The 11,859-nt window shown below is 37.8% G+C and overlaps 2 protein-coding genes across 2 annotated transcripts; one reads left to right on the top strand and one right to left on the bottom strand.

Annotated features, from left to right (window-relative positions):
* Nucleotides 1-261: 261 nt before the first annotated feature.
* Nucleotides 262-7,064, bottom strand: LOC118743782 (odorant receptor 59a). Its single transcript, XM_036476546.1, has 3 exons — nucleotides 7,055-7,064; nucleotides 735-1,341; nucleotides 262-673 (listed from the first exon to the last, which is right to left on the bottom strand). Exons 1-3 carry the CDS (start codon nucleotides 7,062-7,064, stop codon nucleotides 262-264), a joined length of 1,029 nt encoding a protein of 342 aa, XP_036332439.1.
* Nucleotides 7,065-10,100: 3,036 nt separating this feature from the next.
* Nucleotides 10,101-10,841, top strand: LOC118743781 (odorant receptor 59a-like). The gene has a single exon (XM_036476544.1). The coding sequence runs from the start codon at nucleotides 10,101-10,103 to the stop codon at nucleotides 10,839-10,841; it is 741 nt and encodes a 246-aa protein (XP_036332437.1).
* The last annotated feature ends 1,018 nt before the right edge of the window (nucleotides 10,842-11,859 follow it).

The following is an 11,859-nucleotide window of genomic DNA, read 5'->3' as shown; positions in this document are numbered from 1 at the left end:
TTAATATGCGAAAATTAAATAGGCTACAAAACTGCATACCTTATTAAAATGTTTAAAATTTTGATGAAACTATGTCGAATGTCCTAATTTGGGTACAAACATTGAATTACCGGAATTTTGTAGTTAGTGAGCTATACGTCCATAAAAAAAAAATAGTAAAAAATAAAAAAAATAAATAAAATAAAAATTGCCAAAACCTTCTAAAATATCGCATTCATATTTATTTTTCCACCACTGTATATTAAAGCGCCCATCTCAAGCTTACTTCGCTTTCATAATTACAGCGAAAAGCGAATATGCACCCTTTAGAGTCGAGAAAAAGGTATCAAGATGTATTCTTATCATGCCACCAGCCATAGCGGTGGTTTCCTTCAACGCACGTTCGGTAAATAAAATCATTTCTCTCTTAAAGCGTCGTGTTTGATCGGGCCAATTACATCGAAATACTTCGTACTGCAGCTGACCGAAAAGTTGCTGCAAGCTGCTGCCATAATAGCAGATGGGAAAGATTTGAAGTGGCATAGCCAGGAAGTAGGTCAGATAGTAGAGCCGCTCGAGCGGCGTATCTATGTAGAACAGTAGTACAATCATGGCTACACAAATGTTAAAAGCTGTTACGGTGAACTGAATCAGCATCGGCAAAGAGATCACTTCTTGCAGTAAATCGAATAGCCTGAAATTAGTGAGAAAATCAGCGAGCTCACTGATATGAGAACATTTTCCATTTCCATTACCTGTAAAGATTTTTCTGGTCCTTAATGCACTGCACCAGTTCCTTTTCATGCTCTTCCACGTCGGCAGCGTCATAACCAATACGCGCAATTCGCATGCCCAGTAACTTTATATGCCCCGCGAGCAGACAACTGGTTATGGGTGGAAATGAGTCGTCAACAAAATTTTGCAACAACTGATAGAATATACCAACAATTTGATATATATTCGCCGCGAAGAAATTTCGTTTGGATGCGCGCCAATCGAACGGAAACCGAGCCGGATACAGCAGACTGCGCTCCTCGCGCAACAGGAACGCCAACTCAGCCGTCACACCGACCGCAGCATAGAGACACAAAAAGAGGTACAAAATATTTCGTACGCTCCTGCGCATAGTAGTAAAATAGTATTTGCGTTCCAACTCGCTCTGCACTCGAGCATCCAATGCCGCAAAGGTTTGCTCAATCGCGCGCACAATCCGTAACTTCCGCGTATAGATGACAAATTTCAAGCTGCAAGCGATACAGGTGACACACACAGCTAGATTTTTGATATCACCAGCAAGTGAGCTGTTGCGAAAAAGTGCCAAAGCCAGGTGTAGCGGATAGCAGACGGTAACCAAAATGCTCACTACAAAAGCGTATAGCAAGTAGGGTGTGCGGTAATGGTGGGCGGGTAGTGGTGGATGGCCACCACAAATACGAAAACCGATCCAATGGATCCTGAAAAAGGCGTTGCTGTCCACTGACTGGCTCATAGTTTACCTACTGATTTTTGGTGCACACTTGAAATTGGAATAAATTTAAAGTGATTCTCGCCGAATATTTATAGTAAAAGTAAAAGTAGTGGAAAATCAACAACAGACCTTGCGTGATTGCAAATTGATTGACCATTTAATTACTTAATTTCCTAATTGATGTTGCGTCTAGTCATTAATTAAGCAATTACTCAAATTTACACTTATCCAATGGAAATTAGGTAAACGCTTTCAGCGGTTGCCTTGGTGGCCTTCGGATACAGTAGCTCCTTAATTAAAAACTGCAGCGTAGGATATGAGTGTACTGCATACATTAATGCTAGTGTCTGACCGAGGCTAGTATTTTGGCCGGAGCCGAGGCCGAAGCCGAAGCCGAATATTAGGTACTATTTAATGAAATGCGTTGCAGAAGACGGGAACATCCTCTAAAGGAAATTATAACCGAACTGACAGTAATATCCATGGATGTAGCCTAGTCAAACCAGATGTATTGAGATGACATGATTAATGGCAGCTAATTATAATTTAGCTAAAAGCCAAGTAACTAACAAATATCTTAACGAAATGGACAAGACATGGCGTCCACAAATCATCTGCCTTCAAGTGTACTGCGCTATTGGGAGAAACTAACTATATAAATACATTAAATTTGTCCATTTGCTCATTTCTATACTTTTATCGGAACAGCGTTAACATAAATCTAAAAATTTGACAGTTAATTTATGTCGCATCGCATTTTAATACAACATTGCATTTATCCTCAATTTCTTCCGCATGTGTGACCTCAATCGGGTAGAAAGTCGGATGCAAATGAATTTTAGTGGAAATGCGCTATTATTTATATGGCTCATATAGAGATTTTTTAAGCTAAAAAGGGCACACAAAACCCGTATTTATTTAGATATATGAATGTGTAACGTATACGCCTCGTATTACATAAGGTTGCCCATAAACAGTCAGCTAGCTGACATTTACTCGCACGCCTTAACAATTTGCACTACTTATTTTAATATGAAAGCATATCCGGCATAAGCACAGTGACAATCGTAGTAACAGCAATACGAGTATATGGGGGAAAGTGAAAATAAATGCAGATTAGATGCAAAAAAAAGGACAGGAAATGAAAATGTCTACAATAAGCGTCCATAGGAAAGTTCAAATGGGTGAAAGTGCTTATCCGGATTTAGACAAATGAAACAATATGCGAACGAGAAAGAAAAAGCGGAATGAGTTTGAGATAGTATGTGTAAGAATGGTGGTGGCGGAAGAGTGTTTGTGTAAATTATGACGTTGATTGGCAAAGGAAGAGAAGATTTAACGCACGATAGGGAAAACAAATTTATTTTGGACGCGAGGTAAGAGTGAAAGGAGAAAATACATATTTGCCAAGAGCAGTTAAATATTCACATGGTTACTTAATCATATTAGCAGATGTGTAAATGACTTCGTTTGTATGGAATTAAGACACGTATGCATTCATTATTGTTGAGGAGGGATTAACAGCCAATATATCATAAAACACGTATCGCCTATTAATGTTACACATAAAATGAATTTTATGAAAAACAAGAAAAAAGTCTAATTTCGGACGAAGGCGAACATTAAATAACCGGCGCACGTCTTAAATATAATTGTTTGCCATTTTTCCGAAAACTATCGTTACATGGTAAGCACGGGTGGTTTTACCCCTATTTTCTTCGATAGCATAATATTAAAAAACAAGTAAAAAAGTCTAAGTTCGGGCGGAGCCGAACATTAAATACCCGGCGCAATTATTAAATATATGTTTTTTCACCTTTCCGAAACCTACCGCTACATGGTAAGCCGGGGTGTATCAATTTTGAGTAAATAAGCGTCCTTAAATTTCGAAATATTGAAGTTTCAAGCATTTCTGAAATTTACCGTTATATGAAAAGAAATTTACCATTAACGTATTTCTTGGTAAAGAATTGTTGCAAGCATCAATTTTGAATAAATTAGCTTCAATATTTGCTGATTTATCGAAGATTTTGTATTTTCCTAAATTACCGTTATATGGGATGTGGGCGTGGTTATCGTCCGATTTTAAAAATTTTCGGCGATTTTTTATGCTGTACCAAGGCCAACAACTGTGCTAAGTTTGGAAGAAATTAGTGTAGCGGTTACCGAGATATACACATGTACCCATAAGTGGGCGTGGCTACACCCATTTTCCAAAAATTTATAATATTCTTATTTTTCGTCTGAAAATTATTGTAAATTCCAATTTTGAAGGAATTATATTCAGTAGTTACTAAAATATCGCAGTTTTCGTATTTCTGGAAATTACCGTTATATGGGAAGTGGGCGTGGTTACAGTCCGATTTCGCCTCAATACCAACCTACCTTGGATTAAGGGAAACCTACATACCAAATTTCGTTGAGATATCTCAATTTTTGCTCGAGTTATCGTGTACACGGACGGACGAACAGACGGACAGACGGACGGACGGACAGACGGACGGACAGACAGACATGGCTTAATCGATTTCTTTTTTCATCCTGATCATTTATGTATACATTTGTCTATATCTATCTCGATTCGTTTTGGCTGTGACAAACAACCGTTATGTGAACAAAATTAATATACCCTTGTGCACAAGTGCGCTCGGGTATAAAAAAAAAAAAATTTTTTCAAAATAGTGTTCCTATAAAGTCTTTCATTTCAGTCTTTAAATTTAAAATTTTCTGGCATGTCCTAAATATTATTGTGTATCATGATTCAATAATGAAAGGTTTTGTAAGAAAAACTTTCTCTCGCTCTAATTTTATCAATGACACTCCCACCCTACTCCTAAAAACAAAAACAGTGATATTTCTTTTCCAAATATCTTTGCAAGTTTTAAGAACATTTTTAAATTGTTAGTAGTGAAATTTTTACTTTTTAAATTTGAAGAAATGTTTGTTCTTCATTCGCTGGCGCCAACAAGACAAAATGGGTGAGCATCGTTGGACTACAGAAATTCAATGTAGGCTAAAGAGACGAAATTCTCTTAAATGCCGAAATATATTTGTCGATATTCGTGGAGACCTCTTGATTCTGCCAAGTCGCTGTAAAGTAAAGCATGCAATGGTTTTGGTAAATGAGCCAACGAAGGTATTTAGGTATTGTCCTCCACAACACACTCCTGGTGTCTCCGAATGAGGCTTTGACGCAATATAATATTGCCAAACCGCATCCATAGGCCCAATCGTCACACGACAGCTCGGTTTAGTCAATGGCGCGATGTATGTAATTGCACACTTAAAAGGTTTACGCACGAGGCGAATGTTGGCTGGCGACCAACTTTGTTGAAAGCGATTAGTTGAAAGTAGAATGCAAAGTTGAACAATGCAAACGCCTTTTTATGGCGAATATTTTTATATTTTTTTATATTTGGATATTTTTAATCATTCAAATTTTCGGGCAACCCGGCGAATGGTTAATATTCTGACAGTTGTATAGTCTCCCCAGAATATTGAAAGTGCGACATCAAAGAATTCGAATTACCATATTCGAAACAATCGAGCCATATCCGCGAAGGAAACGTAAGCTCCAAATTTTTTTATTTGGCTTTTTTTTTTGGCTTTTTTTTTTGTTTAATAAATACTGCATATTTTCCACAAACAAATAGCTTCTTCATATCCATCATCTGTCAAACAAATACAACAAAAAAAAAAAGCTGAAAGTGGACCATCCATTCTCGAGTTATGCGCCATCTGACGTACGCAAGTTTGGTATATACATAGAAATATTTATTTTCAATAACAATCGGGGGTTATATTCGATGTAAATAAGCTTGTTTAAATTAAATAATTAAATCAAATTCGTTTTTGTTTTAAAATACCACCATTCACTATTATCCACACCTTTTTATGGAATTTAGCTCCCATTTTAGGAAGTGTGATTGAATTCTTCCCCTTTTTCCCTGCTTCCATAAACCATCCCTGTGGGTGGGAGTGCCAAATTTTAGAAAAAAGCTACTTACAAAACCTTTAATAATTGAATCATGATTGTGTATCATTATTTGGCTCAAAATTTATGGAAGTAAAAAAAGTGGTTTTCAAATATATAAGAACAATATGTATATATGTCGTTGTTGACTTCCATTCCTACAACTTCTGGCTCAGAGAAAGCCTAAGTTACTCTCACAAAAGTGCTCTCAGATATAGCATTATTGACTGCTGGAACGCTTTTTCTGTAACTTCTGTAATTACACAGCCACAAAAAAAATCCGAATATAGTGTTGAGTTGTGAATAGTACTTGAGTCCTTTGACAGCCAATAATATGCTTTTAATTACTTATCTACTTATGGTCATATAACCTGCTTGAAATGATTTGAGAATAAATTTTGTAAAATATTTACAGAAATGTGCGTCGCTGACCGTTTATCCTATGTCCCAAAGCTACCGCTACGGCCCATATTCCCACATTCTATTAGCATTTAGAGAATTGCAAAGCCGCTGCCCATTGCTTGTTTGCTGAATCAACAACGTCATTCCCATTATAATCCTCTTAGGCATAAGCCGGATGAATACACTAGCCGCACATAAATAGAAGCCACATATTGCCATTCATTATTTCATAGTAGAGTAAGTGGAACATTTTTCAAACGCTTGCAGAGTTGACTGTTTCGTTGTAGCAATGAATGCAATTCCAACGGCACTCTTGACACAATCGATACAAAATCCGCTACGTTGATATTACAGAGAACATATTTGTAATGATATTTATCAGAATAGACGGCAAAGAAAAGTTTTTATACAGTCACTGTTAAGAGCTGCAAGCTCAAAAAGTATACGGCTTCGTTTATTTAGGAACCAGCATTAAGCGAGCCACAGACAGGCAACAGATCACAGCAATCGGTTGCAACGCGGTTCGCTACACACCAGTGGATCGGTTGACAATTTACATTTTACGTTATTCCTCGGCATGTAAACATGTGCGCAAAAAGGACAACAACTGTATTATGTATATACATGTAAGCGCTAGGGTCTTTCGCCGAAGGTAATTCATTAGCTTCATGAAACTTTAACTAAGCCAATTTTATTATATGCGTTACTCGTCTGGTGGAACGCACTTCATAGTCAATCAGCTGGAAGAGGTACAAAAAAGAGCCGCCTTAATTAGAACCAGTGGGGCACCTACTCAGGCGATCAATGCCATGTTACATGTTAAATAATGTGCCTATATATACATATATATCTGGCAGGTCTGCAGCAGCTCGCGCCGCAGTAAGGCTAAGGAGCTTTAAGTTCCAGTATTCTAAAAAGGCTTCGGCTTCTCACCGAATTGAACATACCACTTCAGGGCGGTTCTTTCACCAGCCACATTCCAGCTTTAGCGTGGTCATTTAAACTTATTCATAGATGGATCGAAGCTGAGTGGAACGGTAGGTGGAGGTGTGTGCAGCGAGTAACTCTCCAACAGCCTGAAATTTAGGTTACCGGTTGACTACAGCCTCTTCCAAGCAGAGATGACCGCAATAAAAGAGGCTTGAAATTGGCTGCTTTCTAGTGCAACCCCTTTTAATAAGGTAAATATTAATTAATAGTGTCTGACTTCCTTATCGACCACATCGGCTTACTGTTAAGCATTTTTGGGTTCCAGGTCACAGCGAAATCGCTGGAAACTGAGGTTTGAGGAATGCACTGCGACCACTAGTTCTATTGTGCTCTCTTGCTGTTCCCAACACCTCGGTCAATCCGAACTCCCTCGAGAGGTGCAGTATGTTGTTTGGTGATATCGAGTGCATGTAATTCGACTGTGGGTTTAGTGACCCAATGTACTTGGCCATGTTCTCGCCACTACATCTTATTCGGGGAGTATGTGCCCCAACTTTCAGCTGCCCTGTCGCAGAAGCAGCTCGAATCATTAGACTAGTTCCCGAGTTTGTTACTATTTGTTTATGGCTTCGTTAATAAGTAGTCTCACCGGAAGCGGGTTGGTTTGTTTAAGCATCCTTTGAACTGGAAGTCCATTGCAAAAAAGAAAATATTTCCAGCAAAAATTACGTATTTTTGTTCACAGAAACCGGAGCTGTGGTAAAAACATGTAGGTTCTATTATTATTCTTATAAAATGGACTTCCGGTCAGTGCAACCCACGAAACCGGAAGTCGGTAATACGACTAAAAGATGGAGCATCCCCTATTTGGTGATTCATATTTTTTCTTTTTCCAATAAAAACGCTTTTGTTCATTTTAGAAGTCCAGGATGAGTTGAAGTTCGAAAGTCATAAAGGGGTTGAAAAAGGCATATCCGATTTTGTAGATCATATTTTTGCGTTTTTCAATAAAAAAAACATTTTCCTCCCGTTTAGAGGGGATTGGCGGGAGGTCTAGGACACCCTGTATATAACATTTTACGTAATATAATACTCCAAGCAATCCCCTGATAACTTTTCCTTATCTAACCTAAAACTTTCCAAACCTGAGATTTGGTTTTGATTTTTTCACACTTCCCTTTCTTTGACACGTGACAATTGCAGAAAATGTTAACATAATTAAATTGCCTATAAAGTTAATAATACCACTTTTGAATTGATGAATTAAATTAATTACACAAAACTAAACGTCCTTTAAATATTCAACGGCGTTCAAGTTAAGCTATACTCGTAAATACATACTATGTGCATATGTATGTACATATGTACATTCGTATGTGTGTATGAAGCTTCTTAGTACTTTTATCAAACTTAATTTTATATGTATGTACCTAGGAAATTGTACAATATCCTTTCGCGAATAATACCACCAATTAAATTTGAGAATAATGACATGAGGTGCGAACGCTTCATCTATAATATGTACCCAAGTACATTAGGGCGGGTCAATTTGTATGGGAGATTTTTTTCGACTATGACCGTTTAGCACAGAGTCCGTGTAATTCTAAGCAAACTTGCCGAAGAAACCGTGGGTGTAAAATCAATTTGGAGTTTGCCAAATTGCGAAAATAGGTTTCTTAGCATTTCGCCGTGGTGTCGTAAAAAAGTGCTCAAATTTTGTATACAAATATGCCATAAGGGATTTTTTGATAAGATGAATCTATTTCTTCATTAATATTTTTCTTAAAACTTCCACCAGAGGTCGCAGTAATAAAAATTTTCACATTTTCTTCTAAACCTATTTTCGCAATTTGGCAAACTCCAAATTGATTTTAGGTCCATGGATTCTTCGGAAAATTGTATTAGTATTACACGTAAAGGCGCATGGTGAAAAAAAATTACTTACCCTAATGTACATATAGTATATGGCAATACTATTAGAGAGCTGCATGGATGCTTTTGAAAGTATCTTTAAAAACACTTACTCACTTTTAATGTTTTTTCCCCACATTTTATTCTCCAAAAAAACTAAGACTGCTAAGGGCAGCTTAAGTCTGCCAGACTGACAAAAAAGTGTTTATGAGGATAAAGTTGCCAGAGTCTCGTTAGTTTCCGACAGTGGCACATACTTGCTTCATTCCATTAGGTAATGTCCTGTTACCAACAATCACCCTTAGTTGACAGCATTCAATGAGAATGAGGACGCTGGACCGATCCTTGTCGAGGCTGCGCCAGATTTAACGTGCTACCTCACATGTTGTTTCGCTGCACTACTTTCTGTTCGCCAGTTCGACAAAGCAGGCTTTATGCAACAGTTGGCAGGATGTGCCAGTCCCCGTATTTTATTCTGCCTCACAATTACCTGGTACATCTCTGTGTCCAGGGAACCCAAATCATACGTATGGTGTACCTGGATTACACATCGCTGAGAACTTTTCTGCATTCGATAGCGGTTTTTTTAGAGTTAACTTTTTAACTTTGAAAAAAAAAATCCAAATTCTAGATAAAATTTTTGTAAACATCGTTGTTAAATTTAATTTCTTTAAAGATAGAGTTTGGAACAAATCAAATGTTTTACATTTCTAAAATTCGTTTCTTTAAAATACACCGTGAAAATATTAAGCTCAATTAGAGAAATGCACAAAAAAAATTCCCAAAAATTAGTATATGTATCTATTTGTTTTCATTACAATATATTCAAAAATAAACTAGAAAAATCCGGGAAATTTTGAAATTCAGAACTTGCGACCTTTCGAAAAAATGTGTCCCCTTTGACAGAACTTCGTTATAAATATGATTAAAGAAAAGTGTTGACCAAAAATTCATCAAAATCAAAAAAGGGTCGAATCCAACTATTGGTCAATTTGACATGGATTTACCCTGATATTTTAAGGACCATCCTCCCTTAGATCGGTGGTGGGCACCGGCCTTACGCGGGCAAAACTCTTTCAAGCTTTGTATACATTTAGTAAGGAAAGCTTGAAAGAGCTTTGGCCGCAGGGAAGCTGATTAACGTCCACCACCGCTATAGTTATATGCACATATATATGTATGTTATACTGTAGTACAAAAGTACACCGGCAAAACAAAAGCACCTATGCAGGCCTATATTTCATCGCATTAGTGTGCTAAAAATAAAATATATTTAATTGGATCTAATATAAAATAATAAATAATAAACTGTTTCTCATAATTTATTATGTAAGGACGAAGACAACACCTTCATTTCCCACAAAAGATAACATGTCAATATGTAAACCGTCCGTTTCCACGTTGCATTAAATTCGCTAGTTTCGCTAGTCAAACGAAATGAATCGGTCGCCTGTGAATAGTCGCTATTTCTTTCGTATACACTGGCGCTACTGGCTTATGCTGGGCTGCGTTCGTCAGCCGGTGCTACGCTATCAGCTACTCTATTCCTTGTACAGTATCTGCATCAATCTAATCATCATTGTGCTCTATCCAGGCATTGTATTTCTTTCGCTTTTCAACAGCACCAACTTAACCGATATACTTCAAGTGCTGCCCCTTTGCGCCGGTGCATTCACCGCAAGTTTCAAATACATAAGCTACTACAAAAAGCTTGGATTGGTGCGGGAGTTAGAACAAGTTTTAAGTAATTTGGATGCGCGCATACAGCTCGCTGAAGATCGCAAGTACTTCGCGGACATTCAACGACGCACCGACTTCATCATGAATGCATCACGTGGCATGTGCACGTTTTTCTTCGCAGTTACATTAATTTCGTTCGCAGCGTCAATTGGTGAGCGTCGTTTGGCCTTTGAAATCGCATTGCCTTTCTTCGATTACCGCGCATCGACCACAGCCTATATTGCGGCGGTGGGTATTGAACTGGGGCTACTAGTATTTGATCTGTTGCAGGCTTTAGTGAATGACACATTTCCGGCGGTTGCTTTATGTGTGCTATCGGATCATACGCATTTGTTGGGCGAACGGCTGGCTAGAATTGGACACAGCAGTGAAGATGTACGGGCGAATATCGCAGAATTGCAGCGCTGTATTATTGATCATCAATACCTGTATAGGTAGCGAAAACTCTGTTTTTTAATATTTCACATGTTATGTAGTATAAAACTCATACGTAAGACTTACTACTTTTCTTTGAATATTTAGATTGAGCGCAATGGTACAAGAAATCATATCCATTCCGGTGTTTCTTCAATATTCTGTAACTGCCATTCAGGACGGCTTTGTTTTGATAACTTTCGTTTTCTTCGCGAATACTGCATCGGATAAGCTATTGTTTTTCCTTTACTTGGTCGCGGTGCAACTGCAAATATTTCCCACTTGCTACTATGGCACGGTCTTCACCAACTCGATGGATGATTTACAACATCGGATTTATAGCAGCAATTGGATGGAACAAAATCAGACATATCGACGTCTAATGTGCATTTTCACCGAGCGCAACTTAAAAAGTATGGTACCTTATGCTGCTGGGCTGATTCCAATACATTTGAGCGCCTTTTTGACAACAATTCAGGGTGCCTATTCCTTTTATACCTTTGTCGAGGGTGTAAGAAAGTGAAGATGGTTGTGGCTGGTGTAACGAAATCAAATTACTTTTTTTGCAAATTTTGTTGTGAGCAATAATATTTCCGATAAAAATTAGAAGGGTTGAGAGGGGGCCTTGTGGTTTCAAATTATATTTCTTTTCGAAGGGCACCCTTCGGACTTTTGTACTTTTAAAAGACCGTTGTCATGTTGTACAATCTACAGTTATTCAATAAATATCAAATTATGGGATATGGCACCGGCATCACATTACGGTATTCCCCTCTTAATTGACCCTTGGTTAATTGGTTTCCCCGCATAATTGATTAAAAATATGTGCTATCGGAATGAGATATACCTTCAATATCTCCCCCAGCCCCCCTATTAATTGATTCCCTGGTTAACTGAACCAAAAAGGGTGCCTTTTTTAGTTTAATTAAGCGGGGAATACTGTAATACGAATTTTTCCATAAATAACTGCGAGGAAATTTTTCGTTCCGACACAAAGAGCGAGCACCATAACTACAGATTGATGGCCCGAAAGAGGTAATTA

Source organism: Rhagoletis pomonella, unplaced genomic scaffold (assembly GCF_013731165.1).
Source record: "Rhagoletis pomonella isolate Grant_MI unplaced genomic scaffold, Rhpom_1.0 Rhpom_scaffold_00007, whole genome shotgun sequence".
In the NCBI taxonomy this organism is placed as follows: domain Eukaryota; kingdom Metazoa; phylum Arthropoda; class Insecta; order Diptera; family Tephritidae; genus Rhagoletis; species Rhagoletis pomonella.
Note: the sequence above shows the minus strand (reverse complement) of the source record. Positions and strands in the feature narration are given on the sequence as shown.